Source organism: Mytilus edulis, chromosome 9, assembly GCF_963676685.1.
Source record: "Mytilus edulis chromosome 9, xbMytEdul2.2, whole genome shotgun sequence".
Classification (NCBI taxonomy): Eukaryota; Metazoa; Mollusca; class Bivalvia; order Mytilida; family Mytilidae; genus Mytilus; species Mytilus edulis.
Genome location: NC_092352.1, coordinates 70,945,864 through 70,971,908, shown reverse-complemented (window position 1 = coordinate 70,971,908; position 26,045 = coordinate 70,945,864). Strand labels below are relative to the sequence as shown.

At 31.9% G+C, this 26,045-nt stretch overlaps 3 protein-coding genes and 1 long non-coding RNA gene across 4 annotated transcripts in view; 1 reads left to right on the top strand and 3 right to left on the bottom strand.

The window, feature by feature from the left end:
* Positions 1 to 26,045, bottom strand: part of LOC139488957 (U3 small nucleolar RNA-associated protein 6 homolog) — a 159,294-nt gene that overhangs the window by 118,985 nt on the left and 14,264 nt on the right. Inside the window, exon 11 of the mRNA XM_071274944.1 lies at positions 83 to 167. Coding sequence (XP_071131045.1) covers positions 83 to 167 — 85 coding nt within the window. The remainder of the gene's footprint in view (positions 1 to 82; positions 168 to 26,045) is intronic.
* LOC139488958 (uncharacterized) lies at positions 4,426 to 8,984 on the bottom strand. Its single transcript, XM_071274945.1, has 3 exons — positions 7,497 to 8,984; positions 5,793 to 5,832; positions 4,426 to 4,610 (listed from the first exon to the last, which is right to left on the bottom strand). The coding sequence occupies exon 1, from the start codon at positions 8,753 to 8,755 to the stop codon at positions 7,499 to 7,501; it is 1,257 nt and encodes a 418-aa protein (XP_071131046.1). The 5' UTR covers positions 8,756 to 8,984; the 3' UTR covers positions 4,426 to 4,610; positions 5,793 to 5,832; positions 7,497 to 7,498.
* LOC139488965 (uncharacterized) lies at positions 13,819 to 14,852 on the top strand. Its single transcript, XR_011656122.1, has 2 exons — positions 13,819 to 14,133; positions 14,182 to 14,852. It is a non-coding gene; the product is annotated as an uncharacterized lncRNA (long non-coding RNA).
* LOC139489355 (E3 ubiquitin-protein ligase TRIM45-like) lies at positions 15,391 to 19,158 on the bottom strand. The gene is made up of 2 exons (XM_071275664.1): positions 16,624 to 19,158; positions 15,391 to 15,399 (listed from the first exon to the last, which is right to left on the bottom strand). Exons 1-2 carry the CDS (start codon positions 17,794 to 17,796, stop codon positions 15,391 to 15,393), a joined length of 1,182 nt encoding a protein of 393 aa, XP_071131765.1. The 5' UTR covers positions 17,797 to 19,158.

Sequence of the window (26,045 nt, the reverse complement as noted above, 5' to 3'; positions counted from 1 at the left end):
TCATTGTCACTCATACTACATCTTCTTATTTATATGAGATGTAAAAAATATTCCTTCAAAGGATGTTGAATGTTAAACTTACCTTGAAAATATATCTTTCTGTAGTTTTGTTGTAAAATCAAACAGTTGACAAATTGGTAAAAATGACAAAACAAAATCTACATTTTCTGAAAATAGAAGAAAACAAAATTGGTTATATAGCATTTTTTTCTATTGAAGAGGTGGTATCAATCAACCTTTTCACCAAAAAAAAAGTTGATTTTTTTCTCAAGATTTACAAAGTTGAAGCGAACTTGAAGGAGACATTATCCTAACATTTACACTAAAATACTAAAAAATCATACACTTTAACCTACATTGGATAAATTTGTAAAGAGTAATGGTGACAGGAAGGAGATCTCCCCTAATAATTGTCCTTGGTGCAGTTAATTTGTAAAATGCATATACTTACCCTAAAAAACACTATTATTTCATGATCGACTTGTTATTTAATGCCAATTTCAACACTTTTTGGCTACATGTTTATGTATGATGGTGGCCTATTTTTATTGGTGGAGGAAGCTGCAGTATTTGGAGAGAACTCCCAACTATGGGGATAAAAAAAAAGCTATCAATTAAGATAGGAGTTGAATGCATCTTCTAGTGTAGACTAGTGATCACTATAGATGAGCTACTTGTATGAAATGGCCTTCAAAGGCCTTTATACTGGGGTTATTCGAAAATATATCTATTTGTCAAAAAATAAACTGTAATGAACGAGACCTTAAGTGAATGTCATACACTCCAAACATTCATTGTATACAAAGATCCTTGTTCAGAACATTAATTTAATTCAAACAAGAGCATTATAAGTCAGTAAGTTCCCAATTTTCAAAATTTTGTTATTGCCTTTACATTGTCCTCACACCTACTAAGTCCAAGTGGATAGTTCTAAATTCTGAAGAATTTAAATCAGTTAACTTTAGTGCATATTTGATAATAAGTATCTAATCATACTGATATTTAACCAGTTCAATATATCACATTAAATCATATGATGTAACAAAGTATAAATTTAAAAATAGAAGCTCTTAAGATGGACGAAAGAGGTGTAATCAAAATAATAGTTATCGTCATTAGGCCAAATAAACATAGCTTTGTTTCTTGGCTCCCTACATTTTCATGCCTACCCTTACACATTTTATGGATAATTTGTGGTAACATTCAAGGAATTTTTAAAGTTGAGACATTTTTGGATAATCAGCAAGTCAAATTACATGGCATTATATTATCTATGGGAAAAATTTGTGTCTTAAAAATAGTGAAGATTTAAAATTATAATGTCTTCTCATAAGAGATGCATAGTCAATGAACAAGCAAGAATAAATATTAAAATTTCCCCCAAAAAAGTTCCAAAACTTTTTGAACTATGTTTTTAAGAGTTAAGTATATAGAGTGTAGCTGTGTAATTCGACACACTGGGAGACCTGAAAAATATGTCGGATTAAGGAGGGTGTCAGAATACTCAGGTTTTTTTTTCTGCAAGAATAGACATATTTTGGGACATTGAAACATGTGTCAGTTAAAGCAGGTTACTCAGGAGTACTCAGGTGTCAGATTAGGCAGGTAACACTATATATTTCTGTACTAGATTAGAAGAAATAGTAGGAGGCAGCTATAAAACATTCAGTAAAAATTGTAAATTCTCTAACAGTTTACCACTGGATGTTTTAATACATTTTCTGCAATACATGCATTTATAGGATGCTATCATACATTGTTTACTCAGTATGAGAAATATGAAATGATCAGCAATGATAAGATAAACAGTTGACCTACATGTATGTCCATTTAATTTCAGCTTAATTATATAGGCTATCTCTTTACAGTGGATTTCATTGAGTGTGTAGCAAAAAGTAATATCTTTGGTTAGCTTGCTTGTTAGCTGAACCGTGAAGTCATTATTAGGTCAGGTGTACTACCCTCCTTTCGAAGTAGCATAGTCCAACAGATAGGTAGACTGGTTTTCTGTCGGACTAGTCTATTCTTAAAGTAGGGTAGTTTACCTAAGCTAACAATGACTTCACGGTTCAGCTAACAAGCAGGCTAACGAAAAATATTACCTTTGGCTACACACTCAGTGGAATCCACTGTAAAATTAAAGTAAAATACATGCTAGGCAAATTCACCATTTTGACATTCTTAAAAATCTGACGATTGTTGAAATCACAAATGTTCATCAAAACAAGAGTATTTAAATAAGAATGGAATGTGTATAAGAGACACAGTAGTGCCACTGCTTGCATATTATATAAAGTTATAAAGGGACACAACAGAAGGGTAACAGTGACCCTACCTAAATTTGTACTTGATCTGTTTTTTTGAGGTTATAAGCATCACCGTGCCCCCCCAGGATCAGCTTAGCTTATGCATTGTTTATAAGTTTCATACAGAAACAAAACCAGATGCTCTGCAGGGCGCAGCTTTATACGACCGCAGAGTTTGAACCCTGAACAGTCAGGGCAAGTATGGACACAACATTCAAGCTTGATACAGCTCTGAATTTGGATTGTGATTAAATAGTTGACACAACATAGGTTTCTGACACAGAATGAATGTGGTCTAAGAACTTAAACTTAAAAATTTAAATTGGACATTAACCTATTATGGTCCAATATCCAAAATCTAAATTCATGGTTAGATTCAGCATATCAAAGAACCCCAAAAATTCAATTTCTGATGAAATTAAATACAGTTCAATTCTGGACCCTTTAGACCTCAATGTGGACCAATTTGATAACCGGGCCCACATATCAAAAATCTAAATACATGGTTAGATTCAGCATATATCAAAGAACCCCATATATTCAATTTTTGTTGAAATCAAACAAAGTTTAATTTTGGACCCCGATTTGAACCAACTTGAAAACTGGGCCTATAATCAAAAATGTAAATACATGTTTTGATTCAGCATATCAAAGAACCCAAGGATTCAATTTTTGTTGATATCAAACAAAGTTTAATTTTGGACCACGATTTGGACCAACTTGAAAAGTGGCCCCATAAGCAAAAATCTTTATACATGTTTAGATTCAGCATATCAAAGAACCACAAGGATTCATTTTTTGTTGAAATCAGACAAAGTTTAATTTTGGACCCCGATTTGGACCAACTTGAAAACTGGGCTCATAATCAAAAATCTAAGTACATGTTTAGAATCAGCATATAAAAAAATCCCAAGATTTAAATTTTTGTGGAAATCAAACATAGTTTAATTTTGGACCTCAATTTGGACCAACTTGGAAACTGGGCCCATAATCAAAAATCTAAGTACATGTTTAGATTCAGCATATCAAAGAACCCCAAGAATTCAATTTTTGTTAAAATCAAACTAAGTTTAATTTGGACCCTTTGGACCTTAATGTAGACCAATTTGAAAACGGGACCAAAAATTAAGAATCTACATACACAGTTAGATTCAGCATATCAAAGAACACCAATTATTCAATTTTTGATGAAATCAAACAAAGTTTAATTTTGGACCCTTTGGGCCCCTTATTCCTAAACTGTTGGGACAAAAACTCACAAAATCAATCCAAACCTTCCTTTTATGGTCATAAACCTTGTGTTTGAATTTCATAGAGTTCTATTTACTTATACTAAAGTTATGGTGCGAAAACCAAGAAAAATGCTTATTTGGGCCCTTTTTTGGCCCCTAATTCCTGAACTGTTGGGACCAAAACTCCCAAAAGGAATCCAAACCTTCCTTTTGTGGTGATAAACCTTGTGTTTAAATTTCATAGAATTTTATTAACTTAAACTAAAGTTATAGTGAAAACCAATGTGTCTTCAGACGACGACGCCAACGTCATACCAATATACGACTCGTATAAAAATCAGCCATTTTTTTCCATTTGTAAAGGGGCATAACTCTAAAACAGTTTAAATGACACCACCAAAATTCATTTTGTGTTAATAATGGACCATCATCCAAACATCCATAGGATGTGATGGATGATGGACATTCTGTAAGGAAGCCGAAGGCTTCGCGGGTTAAAGATGAATATCTTATTCTACAGGCTAGTAACGACCTTGTTTTACAGTTGAGTGATTTTAAATCATAATCACCTGTACAAATCCACTCATGCGTGCATATATAAACCCGTGCACACCTGTATTCTGTCTCATTTTAAAGTATCCCGAAAAAGGATGTGAGCGAAAAAACTCATTTAATTGTATATAAAATGGGTGGGCCATAAATCAAGGGCGGGTCTTTAACCCGCGAAGCCTTCGGCTTCCTTACAGAATGTCCATCATCCATCACATCCTATGGATGTTTGGATGATGGTCCATTCTATTACAGAAGCCTACAGCTTCTTGGTTAAAGATGAATCTTTAAAGCAAAGAGATCAATTAAATGAGATAAAAATGGCCACAAATATAAGATTTGAAACATCCACATTTAATGCTGTCATAAAATATTACAATTATCATAATCACATAATCATGACACAAAGTCCATAAAGTTCATTTATATATCCAACACAACACCATGAACACAATCCTGGAAAAATCGACGGCTCTGGTCAATCCACGTACTATGTTATCGGTTTCTGTAAAGAATGGAACTCCTGTAAAATATTATTTAGGTTGTCATTAAACAGACAAAACAGCATTAATATATTTCTTTTTACCTGTCTTTACACCTCTTTTAGCTTCAACCTCTCTTAGATAAAATTTCTTAAATGTTTTTGCAGATTTCCAATTTGCTGTTTTCATAATTATATCTAGAGAGATACCAGCACTAAAAGCTGCAGATGTAGAGGCGCCTCTGAAAGAATGCGCCTGAAATTTTGTAACATCAATACCAGATGAAGTCAAGACAATTTTTAACCATCGAGCTAAAGTTGAGGTTGATATTTTACGCCATGTTCTAAAAGACACCAGGAGATAATCATCTTTGCGCAATTTTTTGGTAGCCTTCAAATAATATTTCAATGTGTATACTGGGCAAAGTTCTTTTTTCTTGTATGTATCCAGAGTTATGTTCTGGTTAATCCTACCAATTCTGTCTGTTTTTTGTAAACAGTTCATAGTAAAAACAACAGTTTTACTAGATGTTTCCATGTAATTCAAATTCAAATTTGTCAAAGTTTGAGCTCTTTGAGCAGTAGTTAAAGCTAATAAAGTTGCAATTTTTAAAGTTAACATCTTGAGACTTAAACTTTCCAGTGGAAATAAAGTTTCTAAATAACGAACAACTTTACCAACATCCCATGTGATGGAATATTTAGGCAAAGGTGGTCTTGCATTAAAAATTCCTTTCATAAATCTGGAAATGAGATTACTATTGATTACTGTATTACAGCCAATTGATGCCAGAGTCTGGCCAATAGAACATTTGTTCATATTAATGCAACTATAAGATTTGCCATCATCATAGAGTCTAGCGAGAAAATTCAATACTTGTACTTCATTTGGTGAAGTGGTATTGACTTTTTGTGTATTACACCAAAGATACCATTTCCGCCAACTATATTCATATTGTCGCGAGGTAGAGACTCTCCATGACTGAGTGATGATGTTTCTAGCTGATTTTGAAATTCCCTTCTTTTGGAGGGAATGCCTGATACTACACAAGCGACTAGGAATAACTTTCTCATGTTTAGCGGGTGCTTTTGATTGTTGTGTACAAGTCTTAAAAGATCTTGACAAAAAGGGAGAATAACAGGATAATCGACCAAACAATTCAATAATCTTGGAAACCAAGGTTGGGATGGCCATGTTGGAACTATCATTAAAACCATTCTCACCTGTTCCTCTTCTACCTTGTTCAAAATTCTTGCTATGATACTGAAAGGAGGAAAAACATATGGTAAATAATTTTTCCAAGAAAAAGAAAAAGCATCAGAAGCCATAGCATCTGGATCTGGAAACCATGAGACATATTTACTTAACTGTTTATTAAGTCTAGAAGCAAATAAATCAATATTTGGTTGAAAGAAATGCCCACAAATATTTCTAAATATATTTTCTTTCAACTTCCATTCAGAAGAGTCACTAAAATTTCTTGACAATTGATCAGGAGTAATATTATCTTTCCCTGCAATATGGACTGCTGTTATAAAATTGTTTTTATCAGCAGCCCAGAACCATATTTCTCTTACTACTTCCAACAGTGCTACAACACTACCTCCCATGTTATTTATATATTGAACTGCTGTAGAGCTATCAGATTTAATGCAAATATGAGAATTTGAAATGTTTTTTCCTAATGAAAAAAATGCATATTTTATAGCTAAAAGTTCTAATATATTAATGTGTGAAATGCTTTCAGATTTCATCCATCTTCCTTGAGTCTTATTTTTACCATAAACCGCTCCCCATCCAATTTTAGAAGCGTCAGTTTCAATATACTCAGTAGGAGTACCAAAGCTTATACTTTTCCCTTCATTCCTATCTACATTTTTAATCCACCATAAAATTTCATTTCTTGAATTCTCGGAGAGACTCATGATACCATCATAATTGTCATTGTTTTTGCTCAAAGCTAAAGTTTTCTCAATATCTAAATATCTATGAAAAATTGGTGCTAATAAAACTGCACATGAAGCTGAAGTAAATAAACCTATTAAAGAACTTACTTCCCTGATAACAGGATTGTATAAACTATAGATTTTGTTTGCACTTTTCAAAATCTTTTGTATTTTTTCTTCTGTGAGAAACACTTTAAATTGCACAGAATCAATCAAATATCCTAGAAAAATTATTCTCTGTGTTGGAATGAATACTGATTTTTCTTTATTTACTAAGAACCCTAGAGAGTGTAACAGATTTCTCAACATGACAGTATTTTCATAACAAATGTTCTCATAGGGACTATGTAATAATGAATCATCTATGTAGAAAAAAGACCCTACTCCTTGGTTCCTTATATGAGAAAAAACTACTTTCATAAGTTTTGTAAAAATTCTAGGTGCACTTGCTAACCCAAAACAAAGACAAGTAAATTCATAAATCTGATCTTTCCAAACAAATTTCAAATATTTTCTACATTTTTTGTTCATTGAAATTGAAAAATATGCATCGCATAAATCTATTGATGTAAAATAATCATTCTTGCTAATATTCAACAGAACAGACTGTAAATTTTCCTGTTTGAAATGAAAATATTTCACATATTGATTCAGACCTTTCAAATTTATTACAGGCCTATATTTCCCATTCTTCTTCTGAACAAGAAAAATATTTGATATAAATTCATCTTTCTCATGATTCGAAATTTGTATTGCACTTTTTGACAATAAAATTTGAATTTCATTATCAATTAGTTCTATTTCAGTTTTGTCAAAATTCATAATTTTTGGCATAAAAAATTGAACCGGTTTATTTTCAAATTCAATTTCATAACCGTTTTGAACTAGACTAAGAATCCAAGGATCGTATGATATTTTTTCCCAATTATGTAAACCAAAACGAATAGACCCAGCTATAAAAGTGGGAGATAGATTTTTTACCTCTAATATCTCCTGCCTCTTTGGTTTCTGTAACCAGCTCTCCCTCTGTAGCGGGAGTTTCTCATGCCTCTTTGGCCATAATTGTTGTTTTGGTATCTTCCTCTGCCCCTGTTTATACCTGGGGGGCAACCATAGCTGCAACCCCCTTGTCTCCAGTTTTTTGAAGTAGCTGTATTTACAACTCCCTTCATCTTCTGGGCATCATTAATATCTTTAACTTTCTTGGACACATCATCTCCGAACAAATATTCGGTAACGTCTAAATGTCTTGTACACAGTTGATGGTACTTCTGATCCATATTGTTTTTCAGTGTCATGCGTCTAACATATGATATTTCAAAAAATGCTGCACAAAGCATTGACAGGGCATTATTAATGTTGACCCTCATTTTAGCCACCGTTTTTACTGCATCTGGTTTCGTCAGTGCTTCTGCAGTACGTATTACTGGTACAATGCCAAAACCCAAGATCCTTTGTATGGTCTGAAAGGACAGATCATCACTTCTGGCTTGGCGATTCAATAGATGCCAAATCTCAGGATTAACTTTAGGAGGTGCCAAAGACTTGCTATTTGAAGGAACTTTATAATCCTTAGCTATTTCTGTAATAACAGACTTACGATTTGTCACAGCGTTTACAAGAGCAGCGATACTCTTATGTGTTTCGTCACCAAACTTGTCATCATCTTCAAAAATTTTTGGTATAGCATAAGCGAACTCTTCCTCGCTGTTTACCTCCGACTCAAACTCATCATCTGCATTGTTTCCAAAAATGTCATATTGACTAAAGTCAACTTCACCTTCACCTTCGTCTTCTTCCGGTGCAACCGGGTGTTCCGGTGCACTCGCTAATTCATATCTGTCGGCATTACTATTTTGCCTGTCTAACAAGAGTTCTAGTTTAGAATAAATTCTTCTGAATTCATCTTCTCTTTCTTTATCTTTATCTGAAGGTTTTGCAATGTTTCCCCGTTTTACGGGAGCCTTTCCTTTCTTGTTCTTGCCAGGTCCCTTACCCGGGCCTCTTTCATTGTTTTGTTTACTTGTGCTAGTTTTCTTTAATTTCTTAACACTTTCTGGGGGAACCACGACCGACTTTAATTGTCTCTTTTTGGGTGGTGAGAAGTGTACTGACTCATCAGCCACTGCAGAAAACCCAGAGAAACTAGCTTCGTCCCCCGAAGCCAGAATGGACATAATGTCCGCCGCCACTTGGCTGGACTGGGAAAGACCCGAGTCGGAGTCTTCAGTACTAGACATTATAAAGTATAGACACGAGTCGTGTCTGCTGATTCAGCAATTTTATTTTTACTTTACTTTACTCGTTCTAGCCTTAGAATAAAATGAGACAGAATACAGGTGTGCACGGGTTTATATATGCACGCATGAGTGGATTTGTACAGGTGATTATGATTTAAAATCACTCAACTGTAAAACAAGGTCGTTACTAGCCTGTAGAATAAGATATTCATCTTTAACCAAGAAGCTGTAGGCTTCTGTAATAGAATTAGCAATGCCTATACGTTTCTTAATATTTGGTTGAGGCAAACTAAAGTTAGAGATGAGAATTCTTTCAGTATTTTCATGGGCACCTTAAATTTCAATCTTCAGATTTGAGTAAACATTTGTATTTCATTGATATAAAAACTTATCATAGACAATCTTTGATTTGTCAATTTGACAAAATGTTGGTAGATTGTCTAAATATAGGTTAAAGATACCAAAGGGATAATCAAACTCATAAGAAAAATACAGAAATTTAAGTGAACTTGTTATTTCTCCATCACTTCAAAGACTTTTCAACACTCTGATAAACAGTAAAAATTATCAGCATGACAAGATCTATCAATAATGAGGGGAAAGTGTATTATAGAAGGGTATATTGCGCCAAATACTTTAATTAGTGCTCAGGCATATATAGCTTATATGTATTACGAAAGTCTGTACTTCCTTTCTTCTGAAATAAAGTACTAGATGTCCTGTTTTTTATTATGCCTGCAGACCTGTGGGCCCTGATTTTTGGAACATTATTGTAAAATGATCTCAGCATTTACAGATCAATTTTATACATTTTTTTTTGTAATACCTTTAAGTTTGAAACTGAATTTTGGTACAGATAATAAGTGTTTGTTTGTAATGATGACAAAGAAAATGAGTGCCTTCACTAGTTCAATGATTATAGTTCAGGACAACGCATTGGTCTTCTGGTAGACTGCTCATCTTGGTTGTGGGAGGCAATAGGAACTGAGTGCATTTTGTGTGCAAAATTCTAAGCCTGGTATATATTGCTATGATGAGTTTATTGGTATCTTCCACCTCTATTTGTAAACTTTAGCATGTTCTCATCTTGAGAAGAGGGACAAAAGATACCAGAGGGACATTCAAAATTATAAATTGAAAATAAACTAACACCACCACGGCTAAAAAAGAAAAAGACAACCAAACAAACAATAGTACACAAAACACAGCAAAGAAAATACTAAAGAATAAGCAACACAAACCCCATCAAAAACTAGGGGTGATCTCAGGTGCTCCGGAAGGGTAAGCAGATCATGCTCCACATATGGCACACATTGAGTGCATGATGTGCATGCCATATTTCCACTGGTCATTTATTGTCAATTCATCATTATCTTCATTGTCAAGGTGCAGGTACATGCTGCATCAAATAAAATGCTTGACCAAAAATAAATAAACTATTATAAATGGTTCAGTTTCACAATCAACACTTAACATCGTAACATTAATGAACATCTCTTAACCCTTGAACCTGATAATTTTTGTCTCATATTGTATTGCAAATTCATATTAGTTCAGCATCTACATTGTGGCTGATAGTTTGTACAATGTCTGAATTTTTTTTTTATCTGTCAGGCACTAGTACTTCCTGTTTACAGATACTTTTAATCATGAGTGCGAGTATGCTCAGCATGAAAACAAATGTATTCTTGTTTATTATTAGCCGTGTGACCTGAAAAGGATGCAAGTAGAAAAAAAATTCAATAGTAAAAATGTTTATCATTGTTTATTAAATATTACATCCACACACACTTTTTTTAATTTTTGTTAATGTCAAAATTTTACATTAGATTTAAGATCTGAGTGTCAACTTTTCTTAAATATAGATGATCATGCAAATATCTCCACCACATGAATTTTTGATTTCTTATATATTGATTGTTCTTCACACCCAACCAGCAGTTGACCACTCTTGTTGATATGTAGACAGGTAGGATGATGAATACCTTCCTCTTTACCAATACTTTTCAGGTGTTTCCCTTCCATAGATAATAAATGTACTGATGTGTTGCTACTTACAGCAATTAGTCCAGTAGGTGTTGTGACTAAGTCATTAGGACTTGTAATAGTTTGATTTGTCCATTTGAAGTTGAACTTGGAATCAAATACAGAAAGGCCATGCTGGTCACAGATAATTATGTCCCCATTGGTATTTGATGTTAAACTGTCTATACTACTAATTTTCTGACAATCTGAATCCTTCTCCTTAATCCATAGTGTTTCGGAATAATTTCCTTTTTTATCAAGTATCATAACACCTATGTCTAGTTTTTCTTTTGAATAACCACAACTATACCCTTGAAATCCTATTAATATTGTCCGGTCAAATGGTAATTTTTGAAATCTCAAGAAGAGATTTTATATGAATTTATAGGGTTAAATATACTTACCATGAAATTACATTTATATTATATAGAATATGTTTGCTTTCACAACATGTTCTCATCGCAATTAACTAGGTGATTAAAAATTACATCCATGAGATGTACTCACCTACGTCATAGTTCACCTGTGTAACATACACTAGCTTTAGTTTTAATTTGTCGTTTAATTGAATAATTTCAATTAAGTGAACAAAAAACTGAATTTATTCCAGGGGTGGTGGTGGATTGTGGTAAGTATATTTAACCCTATAAATTCAAATAAAATCTCTTCTTGAGATTTCAAAAATTACCATTTTATATGAATTTGGTTAAATATACTTACCATGAAATTACATTTATATTATATAGAATATTTACTGATTAACAAGCAGTATTTCATTTGGTGGAGGATAAATTCTCTCACACACATACAATTTCAACATATAAAAAATTATGTGAAATTTTTTAAAAAGTAACTCCATTAAATTTTGTAAATACGGATATTAGTAAAAACCGAAATTACTGAATTTATTATACAATGAAGTTATGCTGCATAACTATATGTATCAATGGCAAACTTTGCAGATTGTATAAATACAAGTATGCAAAATTAATAGACTTGATGTAGAGTTGTCTCAATGGCACTCACATGTATATATACCCCATCTTTCTATATCTGATGAATAAATAATCTGCAGGTCAGTATAGAAATAATTATATTAAAGCTCCTTCATTATGAGCTAAAATGTGTTGTAATATTTATGCAACAGTAAATAAGCATTTATTTCTGAATAGGTTGTTCTTGTTGCTTGTACAAATCGACAAGAACTAATCCAACCTTAATTTCATTACTTTCCACTTTGAAACTTAAGTTTATTTGGAAACATTATTACCTTTCTTTAACTTTCCATTGTTTTCTCTATGTTAATATAATAACAGATAATATATGATTGCTGTCATCTTTTGATAACCTGATCAATATCACATCTTTGGAAATAAATTCTTTTCTACTTAATTAAAGAATTATAATCAATTAAAATATACTTTGTAAATAGGTGTCCTTAATACAATCAAAGTTTATTAAAGACTCAAACCAAAGTTGTTTCATGATTATGCTAAATCTGGATTAATCTTTAAACTTTTTTAAAGTTATAGTCCCTGAGAATTTGCTTCTCTGCTAGATATACTACTTTCAATATTTTATAGATTTAGAATAAAATATTTTCATCAAGAGAAGTCTTGTACTATTGTATAATGACAATTCTCTAAACTGACTAAATTTTAAAAATCTGATAAAATTTCTATGAGTGGTAGAACCTTTGAATACAATGTCTACCATTTCAACCATGACCCATATTTTTTGTTTTGTATTGGACTACTCAAGTGTAAAAATACAGAAAAGGACAAATCAGTGGAAAAGTTTCAGTATACATGTTTCCATTGATATACTGCTTCCACAGAACATTTGGATGTTGAGCTGAATTAAAGCCATGATTGTTGTCCTTATAAGTCCAAAAAGAATGCTAACAGATGATTTTCTCCAGCTATGAAAAATCTGTCTAAAATAAAATGTTTTGATATTTCTTATTAACATTTGACAACGGTTAACTTTCTAGAATATCTTGCCATGTACAGTTCCAAATTTAAAGAAAACAAAAATTTGACATAATGAACAACTCTTGTATATTGCTCTTGATAATTGTTTATATTAATTTCAGAAATTATTTCGCTATCAGAAATACTAAAATGCAACTTGTCAAATATAGATCTATAGTTGTATTTAAAGAAAAACACTTGTTTGGCAATATGGAAAACACTTGTACTAACTTGCAGTATCCTTCAGTGTTCTTAGTTATTTCAGAAATGGTTTCACTATCAAAAATGCTCATTTTATTTCTGTCTTGGTTCACCTCATCTGAATCCTATACATTCTGATATGATTCAATATATATCAACCAAACAGCTTTTGGTAGTATTTTGTGACTTCAACCCAGTCATTTGGTTAACTTAGTCACTCAGAAGAATTTTGCATTTGTCCCCAGATTTGGCAAAAACAAAATTAATGTGATTTAAATAATCACATCTTTCAAAACAAAATTGAATCAAAATTCAAAGTAATTGTTTAAAATAAACACATTTCAATTTTGTGTAGCATATTCTTGCATAAGATACTAACTCTATGCTATATATTTATATTATTCTGGCTGGTAATATGGAAATTGAAAAGTGAATAATTACCATCAATTCCGAGGTTAAAATCACATGCATTCGGAAAACCTTCCTGCATATAGATAATACACAACTTGACTTTGACCAGACTAGATTTTTGTAACTTTATGCTTATAATGAGCAAAAATAAAAAATAAACAGTGACATTTTAATATTTAGGTATAATATTAAGAAAATGTCTCGCATTTGATTTGATATAATCATGGAATTATCATACTATATTTTACTTCCATGTACTATTCTTAGACTATTGAAAGCTATTTGCTAACTATTAATCAGTCTTTTAAATAAATTGCTTTTCCTACATTTTGCTGTTAGATTAACTGCTTCTACACTGGTGCTAAAATTTGAGAACCAATTGAAATATATATATACATTGTATTATATGTTTATATTGGTACATCATGTGTTACTCCAAAAAAAACCTCTTCTTTTTTTTCTGCATCTCGTAAAGACTGACTAAATAAAAGGTTTATATAAAGAGCTGTATAATAGATAGTTTCAAATCTTGAGAACTACTTCAATTTCCTAGACCATGTCTAGCATTTTAAATAAATCCTGCATCCACAATGCTTTAAATCTTATTTATTTATTTACCAATATTTTACTAATTTTTTTTTACAAGATCTAAATTAATGATAATCTTGTTTCTATAAATCAGCATATTTGAGTCCTCTATACTTCAGAATTCTGAATCAATATTTAACTCTAGGAAAAACAATGTGTAGCCATTGCATAAACTGTTGGGTTCTACCAGAGACATATAATACATATTATTATAAATATGTCTCTCAGGTTCTACCAATCTCACATTAAGAATAAAACAGACCCAATGAATGAATCCTTATAGCAGAAACTTGCCCATCTGTTGGCATTGCTTAGAAAACTTAAGATGTAAATTAAGGCATAATTTTCTATCTTAAAAAGAACATCCAAACTCCTTTTGCTTTCATGATTGGAAGATATATGTATAATTTGACAGTGATTCCCATATAGTGAGGGTAAGATAGTCTCTTAAGTCTTACGTTATCACCTCTTTTTTGTGTACTCAAAACAAAACAGAATTAGTACATATTATATTTAATAAATGCATTGGCAATGTACACTCTGAATTATGTAATCAATATATAAGCCATTACCTTGAATGAGTCTTTGTGAAATGCATCATGGCATCCCCTAAACTCTTTATTCAATAGACAATCTAATGTTTACATAAAAACATATAAAAGCCTTTGTTTCCTTACTGCCGACAAAAACAAACAATTGGTTATAGCAGTTCATACTTATAATATTCATGTTCTTCTTGTCATAAGTAAACTGACCATGAAATTTAATATTAGTAAAAAGAGTTGTCACAAGCTATCAACTGTATTTAGAACAGTGCTCCATTCTTACTGTCTCCATGTCTGTTAGAGCATTGGAGAATTATTTATCAGTAAAAAAATAATTAAATATTTACAGCAATTTGCTGTTCTGGAAAAATATTTCAGGCTTCTAGAATTACTGTCCTGATTTAAACTGGACATATTTAAAAGAAGTATGTATTGGTATGCTTAAACTACAATCACATTTGTATTGTACTAGATAACAATGTATCATTTTAGTGTCTTTAATATCTGTCTTGACTATTTCCAGACACTTGTTCAATATATTTTCAATATGAGCAAATATGTTAATTGACTAAACTGTTGGTTCATCACAAAAAACAATGTGCAACCAAATATTAGCTATGCTTGTGTTGTTTTAAAATATAATAAAAGTAGACATAATGTTCCCTGGGTGGAAGGATGCCTAGAAAAGTCAGATAGACCTGGACTTAAATTCACTAGTCTGATTCTAATTTATTTTATTTGCAACAATCATCCAGTGCAATTCTATGCTCCATAAATATCAATGTGCAATCAATAAATAGTTATGATTTAATTTTATGTAAGATATCAAATCTGTATTTTATTAGAATGAATGCAACTTATAGATTCTAAATCATGCATGTTGTTCTAGTTCCTATGTTTCCTGTATGAAACATGTCAACATTAATCAAATAGACTTGGGCAAAATCCCTATTCTATTTTAAGTCTATAGTGATCCATTGAGCACATTTTATTTTCAATAAATATGGTTTACGTTCCCTGAATGGAAGGTTAACCAAAAAAACATCATCAGTTGTGGGCAAAATCCCTATTCTGATTGTGATGTATTTATCAACTGTTAAAACAGTATCACTGTTGGTCTACGCTCCCTGTATGGAACGTTTTCCAAATAAAACAATCAGAAATGGGCAGATTCCCTTTTCTGATTGAAATTTATTGAACCAATTGAGGTTCTAGTCACAATAGTGGTATACGCTCCCATACGGACGTTATCCACATTAAAATAATCAGATCTGGTCAAAATACCTATTCTGATTTAATAGTTATGTGTTTACACAGTCTCGTGTACCAGGTGTACACGTAACAGACTGCAAATTGTAAACAATCGAACCAATTGAGGTTCTGGTGACAATAGTGGTATACGCTCCCATACGGACGTTTTCCACATGAAAAACAATCAGATCTGGTCAAAATACCAATTCTGATTTTAATATAGTGATGTGTTTACACAGTCTCGTGTACAGACTGCAAATTGTAAACAATCGACTTTATCCAAACTTTACACTCGACCCGTTTCGTAGCATTGCTCTAATGCAGTGAAAAATCCGGTCAGCTGAGCGTGAAAAAAGAAATAAACATCCGTTTAAAAATATATCTTTTTAAAAACGTAGCACTCACGTAACATGTCCGATTTTGACAGCTAAATTCTGCCTTTCCTCGGACCCGATTTAATGTTTGAAAATGGCGGCTAAACAAAGGTCATTTTCTATGTCGTCGTATTTCCAGACTCGTAAGCTGTAAAAATGACGAAAACGTGCATATCAGAAACTTGGCAGAAGCGCTGTATTCTGATTCACATTAAATTAATCGTATACCGATATTCCGAAAACAAATAATGTCTTTTATAAAACATAAGGATTTTCAACAGTAAACTGTTAAAAATCCTTGCCGACGAGAAACATGCGTTCTCTTGAACGCAAAAATTAAAACTAAAGCTAGTGTATGTTACACAGGTGAACTATGACGTAGGTGAGTACATCTCATGGATGTAATTTTTAATCACCTAGTTAATTGCGATGAGAACATGTTGTGAAAGCAAACATATTCTATATAATATAAATGTAATTTCATGGTAAGTATATTTAACCAAATTCATATAAAATGAATGTATTCCACTGTTTAGAGTGTATGTTTTTGTAGAAGCTTTAGAAAATTCGATTTTTTTTAATCGTTCGTCATATGCATTCATACATAGTATTTTATTAGAGTTACTCCCCATATCAGTAGCGAATAATATTACATCATCTTCAGTTACAGTCATGTTGACTTTCCCTTTTCCTTTCCAGATAGATGATAAGATACAGGTTTTGAATTTGACTGTACATTTGTCACCTTGAATATCGCTATGTGCAATGAATTGGTCCCCACCTTTTTCATAAAGAAAGACTAAAGTTCCATCTTTTAAACTCTTGAGTTTTTTAATACAAAGCACATTTGTTTCATATGTATTGATGACCCTGAGAATCGAACATTCTTTCACTGATCCAAAATTGATACCAAGAGAAGCTGGAAGTGTCAACGTGAATTTTTGAACTAGGGGTATATCATCTGCATTCACGTTAAGTTGTAAATGTTTGTCCACTTTACCAATAGTCTCGAGTATATAATTTGCTTGATGGGATTGTAGTGCTTCATCAATTAACTTGTTTGTTTTTTTAACTGTACTTTCCTTTTCTTGAATCTTTAGTTTCACTTCCATGAATGCATCTTTACTTGGTATAATTAGTTTATCAAGTTCACCAATGATCACTGCAGCTTCTTCAGAAACCTTCTTCTTAAGTTCTCTTTCCCTTTGGATGATTTTTTCTTTTATTTCATTGTAATGGTCACTAGTAGAAGTACATTCCTTTAGACTTTCGGTGAGACCAGAGTAATTTTCTATCCTTTCTTTGATGTTTCTGAGCTCAGCGAGTTGATTACTGTACACTGTGCTAAGTTTGTCAAAGTTATGACCTTTATGTTCAGGTTCAATGACACAAAAAGAACAAACTGGTTTAATACAGTCCTGGCAGAAAAGGGGACATCTTTCCTCCTTATGAGTTGTGCAATGAATGTTATTTAGATTAAATTTTCGAATAATGTCCAGATTTTCTGGAGTTCTAGCCTGTTTTAAGTCGATTATGCAATGGTCCTTTGATCCACCAAATTTTGAATGGATTTTTATACATTTGTTACACAGCACAATGTCACAGTTAAAACATTTCCAAGAAATTTCTTTTGAAATTTCACAAAATTGGCATAGGATGACATTTTGAGCCATTCTCAATGACACTGGGGTCTTCCCTGAAAGAGGGTCTGCTTTTAGGAATATTAGTTCCAACTGTGTTTCAACATCCTGGATCCCTGCATTTCTAAATGGCAGAATATTTCAGTGACCTGGCATTGCAATGTTTTAAAGACACAAATATCAATCACTTTTAATCGATATATACATTATAGATATATTCATTTTACATTTTGAATAAAGAAGGTAAAATTTACACCTCTTTGCTTAAAGATATCTGGAGGTGAATTGAGAATTTGATGCACTTGATAATATCAGATAAAATAATGGACTTTTAACAGTAGATACAAAGATGAAGTTAAATAAACAGATAAATGAAGGACACATAATTGCAGGTCCTTAACACAGAAGAAACCACTCAACTTTTTCATCAACTCATTTGAGATTTAGAAGATCTTCCATAGGTTAATTTTACTGTGGATTTTAGTTTCATTCATGATCTTTTTTTAATTAGACAGCTATTAGATTTTAAACAAACTTTTAAATGAAAGGTCACAAGAATGTGGATTCAATTATGCTGCATTATTCACTTGCAAGTTAATAATTCACCAGTGATGTTTCAGACCTTTTTTCACCTTGCTATTCCATTTTCATTAATGATTGAACAAATGAAAGTTATACAATTTTTTATATCTCCTAATGCTCCTTTATAATTATTCATACTAGGGCCTCTTGTTTTAGTTTTCTCTGTGAAATAGAGTATTCATGCTTTCACCTTTATTGACAAGCACTTTGCATTCTCTATAAGATGACATTATAATATTTACTTCTTTACCAAAATATATTTCTGACCCCTGGCAAAAAAGTTACATGTATTGTTTAGTAAAGTAGGTAAAAAAAATATTTTGAAAAAAAATACATTTTACATATACCTGATAAACAATATTGGGAAAATAATGAAAATGGAATTATCCAAGAATGTCGAAAATTTAACGTTACTTGAAAATGTAAAAGAAGGCATTCAAATATTAGGTTAAAGGTAGGGAGGCAGGAAACAAATGCATACTTTTTTTTGCCTTGTAAAGACAGGTCTTCTTTGTAGATTAAATATATCTAACAGAACTTTTAGGTTGCTTACATCTGGTTCATTCTATCTATTTTTAAATTTATACTTTGATACATCATATGATTTAAGTATGATATATTGAACTGGTTAAATATTAGTATGATTAAGAACTTGTTATCAAATGTGCATTAAAAGTTAAGATGTGATACCATCATTGTATTACCCCTTTTAGTCTTTTAAATTTGCACTTCGCTAAAAATTGTGCAGAATGTTGTTTGTAGTCCTAACTATATTCATTGAACAATTGAAATAACTCAATCTGTAGGTAACCATTACATAAACCCTAAAGTACAAAAAATAAGTTTCTAACTTAAAGGTTTAATGAAAAAAAGATATTTAGAATAGATCTGTAAATCATCATTGTACAATCATGTACAAAAAATCAGCTCCAGATCTGCAGGCATAAAAAAGCCTTTTGGTATCTTTCACCTCTATTTTAACCACCTGCCAACATTTTGTCATATTGAAATTACAAAGATTGACTATTAGCTGTTATATCAATGAAATATAAGTGATAACCCAAATCAAGCCAAAAGAATCTTCAGGTGCCCATTAAAATACTAATTAAAATTACATGCATGAGCACAACCTGATACAACAGCAGAGGTCGAACACTGAACAGTTGGGGCAAATTTGGACACAATATTCAAGCATGATACTGTCTGAATTTGGATTGTTTCTTGTTTCTTACACAAAATAAATGTTGTCAAAGATCTTAAAAATCATTGCGCAGAACTGTGCAATTGAAGATTTCTTCTTGAAACTTTTCCAAAAAAAATATTTTGCAGTCCAACAAAGACAAACATCTTGTGAAATAAAAGTTGTCCAGGTTATATTGTTACTTCAAGGATATAAAAACAAACAATAGATTACTATATCTGACTTATCACACACACATGTCATCAGGTTAATCTTCTTAATACGGTTTTATCTTGTTACATATATGGAAAAAATAAACCTGTGAAAATTTGGGATTTTTTTATGTATTTTATCAAAATGAGATGTTACAGAAGTGCAGGAAGTTAGGTCAAAATGAATGAAACTGCATTACAAAGAAAGGTTGCTGAAGAAGCTGAAAATCTTATCAATAAACTTGATTATCTTTTTGTACCAAGTAAAGATGCCTTCATGGAGGAAAAACAAAGGATTCAAGAAAAAGAAAATAAACTAAAGGAGATGAACAACAAAATTGATTCTGCTTTAAAATCCCATCAAGCACCTGGTGTACTTGAAACTATTGAGAAGAAGACAGATGTTTACCAATAAAGCCAAATTCAGACATTATACCACTACACCAAAAATTCAAATGGACAATTCCAAATTCATCAATTATCAATTTTGGAACTGTCAAAAAATGTCCCGTTTTCAAGGTCAATAATGCATTTGAAGTAAATATACCTAACATAAAAAAACTCAGGAGTCTAAAAGATGGAACCTTGGTCTATTTTTAAAAGTCTTAAAGAAGACAGCTATTTTATTGGAAACTTTGATGAGCAAGGTGGCAAATACTTCATCAAAAATGAAATCTTTATAACTAATGTTTTCGAACCACTAACAGATATGCCTGTTTCTGAGTATGACAAGATACTAACAACTGAGGTTTATGACGGAATACTATCATGACTATGTAAGCATAAAAATAGCAAACAATTAACAAGTTTTAAAATTACAAATAGTTGTATTGGAAACAATGTTGTATATCGAAATGGAATACATTCATTTGACCAGACAATCATACTTGGATTGGAGGAGTTTTATCCAAATCCATTTATTGAATTTCCAGTAACTGGTGTAATGCTTCTTAATGAAAATGGATATTGTATAAAAGCATTATGGAATACAAAAAAAGATTCTGATATTCATATATTTAGAGGCATTAACAAATTAACAACAAACAAAAGAGGAGACATAATCATTATTGACTAGCATAACCTTACCGTATTTGATTCTAAATTTAAATTCAAATGGACTTACAGGCATCTTCATAAAATGGTTGACATAGTCACAAGACCAAATGGACAAATTAATGTTGCTGACATAGACTCAATACTTGTGTTTTCTATGGAAGGGGACTTTCTAAATAGTATTGGTGAAGAAGATGGTATTAATCATCCTACCTGTGTACATATTGACAACAGTGGACAACTTTTAGTTGGATGTAAAGGAAAACAAAATGAAAATGCAAAAATCCATGTGGTTAAAATTCTTGATTAATCATCTGCATTTGCTCTTTAAGCATTGTCAAGAGGATACTAAACAGTTTTAACATTAAATAAAATTAAAGAAATTGCCTGTTGATCGTTAATTCAATAAATATCATATCACATTATTACTGTATTAATAAAAAGAGGGACGAAAGATACCAAAGGGACAGTCAAACTCATAAAAAAATTAAATCTAAAACAAACTGACAACGCCATGACTAAAAATGAAAAAGACAAACAAACGACAGCACACATGACACAACATAGAAAACTAAAGAATAAACAACACAAACCCCACCAAAAAACTAGGGGTGATCTCAGGTGCTCTGGAAGGGTAAGCAGATCCTGCTCCACATGTGGCACCCGTTGTGTTGCTTATGTGATAACAAATCCGGTAATTAGTCTATTTCGGTAGGTCACATTCATGAAAGGGAAGGGGATTGTAGTTACAACGTAAGGATCATATCCGATATCATTTGTGAAACAGTTATTCCATAACGCTCAACCAACTCGTGATGGCGTCCATAAAAATTTACGAAGGGATGATTTCAACTTCACCATTTGGAACTCTTGGTTTAATAGCTTCCTTGTGAGCATCAACCCTCTATCAATAAAATCATGGTAGGAAATGCAAGCATGGGAATATCGTATCAATTGGGAGATATATACCCTGTATGCAGGTGCTGCCGGAATGTTGCTACTTAGAAATGGAAAGTTCACAATTGGAAAGCTGAAATCATCTCTTTTGTCGTCAAGTTTTGTTAAAGTGATAATAAAATATATATCTTTATGAAACCAAGTCCAATTTATGTAGAGCTTTTAAAAAGTCAATCCTCAATAAGAAACAACAGAGATTCAAATTTATCAAAAGACTTAACTAAAGCTTGTGTCTTTCATTTGGATCTATGTTAACCTTCAAACAATAGCTTCTTCCAAACATTACAGACTAGAGTATAATGCATGGTTTGTAGATCTTGTTCTCCTGACATTTGGTTTATGTTTACAATTATTATTACTATGTCCTTTCAGACTCAATTGATATGTTCTCCAATGTTGACTTATTTGTAGATTTTGTCCTGCTCATCCTTTTTGCTGTCTACTGTTTTTTAAATGGTTATTTAGTGTATCTCAAAAAGTGGGGGGAAACATCCTTCCTACATTCTGTTGTAGCATATTGACAATACAAAGGTAATCTATAACCCAAACTATGATTGGTTGTGGTCAGCAAATGAACCACAAATGTATATGCACATTCAAAAATTAGATGAAGATTAAAATTATTGAAAATTTAACAAAGACTAAGGCCACTTTTTTTTTTATTAGTTGGTTTACGGGATTCTTCTTAAAAAAGGAAGGGTAGGAGGTAGAAAAAAATAAATAAAAAAATAATGAAAAAATATAGGGTAGGAGGCGAAAAAAAATTAAAAAATAAAAATTGGAATTAATACTGTTTTTTTTTTACCAAAAGTAGAGAGAAACGAACAATGACATTACTCTATATAATAGTATTAAACTAACCATGTATGCAGATCGTTTCATAATTTGGTATCAATTCTTGCTGTTAAAGTGTTTTAATTTAAATTAAATGTGTTACAAGGGGTCCAATGTCAATGTAGATTGATGAAAGCAGATATATATATATATATGTCCCTGATGAAAGGGAAGTGTCTTTTCCAATTGCATTTCTCTTTGTTCTGTGTATTTATTTATCAAATTTAGATCAGGGAGTGACAAAATTCCTCATAACACAATACAATCTTATTGAGGAAATACCATATGCGCTCTGCATGTCTCTGCCTTCATATCTGGTACATGAAAACATGTCCTTTTAAGGCTTTTTATGCTATTTTACACTGCTAAGTATTAGCTTATATCTCGAAGTGTCCTGTGATTGACCCTTTTTATAAATGTCGAAGTGATTTTAATTGTCAGGCATTCTATGACAGTAATACATGTTCTGATTTTGTGTTGGGATCTTGTTCACCATATCCCATCTCTGTCCCATTAAATCTTAATGGGTACCGTCAGATGGTATTTAGGTATTTATATAATAAGGCCAATTAATCAGACACCCATCCCTGGCAGCAAGTTAAAAGATCCTTCTCTTTTAGTGACGTCTGACAAGGCTATTTAAAAACAAATCTTGGATGCCAGGTAGCCTTGCCAGACGTCATAATTATTTGGACTATTACCTCATAAGTGTAATGGAACTAAAACAGCCCCTTTCGACGGGTTTCAGACTTTCTGATCAACACTTGAACCAAAGTTGACCCGCCGTCAACCTCACTGACTGTCTGAAACAGGGGTTCAAATTAGCAGTGGTCCGACCTTTTAAACCAAAATTCTCAAACGATCTCATAAATAATTTTCATTTTTATTATTCATGACTGCGATGTTCATTTTGTTCAACTGCTAGATTTACACCGAAAATCTCCAACAATTAATGTGTAAATCTAAGTAAGTATAAGTAAGTATTCTGGTCCTCCATTTTCAACTGGTTTCTTTTCACCACATTAGATCATGTTGAAACGTTGACTGAACAGGGAACCGCCTTTCAACTGGTTCCTTTTCACCACATTAGATCATGATGAAACGTTGACTGAACAGGGAACCGCAGGGATTTTCGAATCCACTTTGAGGGTATTCTGACTGGAAGAAGAAAGACCGATCTTTTTTATCATGTTTTTATTTTTATTTGTACTTCTTCAAACAGAAAAGGGTCGGCGGAATTAAAAAAAATCTTCAAAATCGTGAAAAACAGGGTCAGCGGATCCGTAAACCAACAAATAAAAAAAAAAGTGGCCTAACAACAAGGATTAATCAAATCAACAGTTTATCCTTTCTGTTGTACAAACATTTGAGGTCAAGCTGCTCTCCAGGGGTTAACTTTACATTTAGGGATAAATAATTCACATTTCCATCATTATAGGGTTATTGCATGAATATTGGGGAATATTGTCCAGAGAAGAATTTTATATTGCACGAGCTTGCGAGTGCAATATATGTTCTACGAGGGACAATATTCCCCAATATTCATGCAATAACCCTTTTATTGTATAGCAATATAATATTGAAAGTGAAAAATGGTTTAAACTAAGATTTTGTCATTGATGACGTCATGAATTTTGAAGATTTATTGCACTAGTGCAATATTAGAATTTATTGCACGCTATCTTTTGGTTACTTTCTGTTGGAAATATTATATTGCTATACAATAAATTGAGATATCTTGATATGAGCAAAATGCTACAATTATTCTAGTTTAAATTTAACCAGAATGCATTACTAAACCATGTCAGCCTCTCATTGAAACAGAATTTTTTGAGAAGCCTTTAAATGATTGCTTTATTTTTAATTCATTTTATATTTTCAATCTTCTACAATTTCACAACACACATGACACATCTTGTTCTCAAACATTTCCACAACCATTCAGCATTCCATATGAATGTATAAAAATCCAGAAATGTGTTTCATACACATTAAAATTTATAAAATTATGTTTTATTTGTCTATTTCATGTACATTAGTCCTGTTTTTTAAACCTCTTTAATACAAAACATCTTTTGAACTATAATATTTTAGCTGACCTGTTATACAGGTTTTGTAAATGATTTATAGTAGTACAATTTTATCTTGTTTCAAAGACATTTAAAAATTTATATCATATGATCATCTTACTTGGTATTAATAGCATTCACTAAATATTAAAATAGGTGATCATTTAGTTCTGAAATTATAACGTTCAGGATACAATTTGTGGATTATAATTCAATTTTTATTATATTTGATAAAAAGGAAATTTTAAATAGTGATAAAACAATTTTTGTGCTTGCGATTAAACAATGCTTATTTTCAGATATATGATTTATTTATATTTCTCTAATTCTACGGAAATTTATCCCTTTCCGAACCCATTGTATAAAAAAATTTAATCAACGTGTGGTTGCTGGTGATCTCAAAAGATCATTGGATGATTTTAAGGGTCATGACCTTTTTAGCCAACTGGATGAATCAAAATATGCTAACAGGTGTTGATGAAATTGACAACTTCGTGCAATGTGAAAGGCACTCCAAGGGGATTTTCGGTTAACAAAAAAAGAAAATGTATCTTTTAATCATTAGAGAAACAAATTCTTACATAGTTACTCGTGGATTTTCGGATTTATCCAACCTCGATAGTTAAATTATAAATTTTAAAGTCCTCGCCGAGGCGGCTTGGACTTTAAAATTGATAATTTAACTATCTCGATTGGATAAATCCGATAATCCACTGGTATCAATGTAAGAATCTATATATATCATGTATATTGGGATCTGAAGGGATACATACCGGTACTATAAAACTGATGATTAAATAATATTTGCATTGATTATAAGTGTATATGAAAAAAGATAACATAATACAGTAGATATGGCTAAAAATCTTATTGTATGCCAATTTTGTGGAATGTCTAAAAGGATCAAATGGAAATGCTTTTACTGCGACCTTGTCATGTGCCAAAAATGTAAGGAAAAGCACTCAAAATTTGGTGGATCAGAAGAACATTGTATTATTGACCTGAAACAGGTTGGAACTCCAGAAAATGTGGACATTATTCGACAGTTTAATCTTAAAAACATTCGATGCGAACTCCATACTGATGAAAAGTGTTCTCTTTTTTGTAAGGACTGCAATAAACCAGTTTGTTCTTACTGTGTCCTTGAACCTGACCATAAAGGTCATAACCTTGACAAACTTAGCACTGTGTATAACAATCAGTTATCAGAACTGAAAGACATCAAGAAAAAGATAAAAAAAACTTTACCTGATCTCAGTAAAAAAGTGAGTGAAAATACTGCCGCCTGTGACAATTACAACAAAACAAAACAAAAAATTATCCAAAGAGAAAAGGAAATAAAGGATAAAGCTTCTAAAGAAGCTGCAATTCTAATTGATGAACTAGACAAAATAT

Coding starts and splice junctions, on each gene's coding strand:
- LOC139488958 (XM_071274945.1), bottom strand. CDS start 8,755: ATGTCTAGTACTGAAGACTCCGACTCGGGTCTTTCCCAGTCCAGCCAA.
- LOC139489355 (XM_071275664.1), bottom strand. CDS start 17,796: ATGGCTCAAAATGTCATCCTATGCCAATTTTGTGAAATTTCAAAAGAA.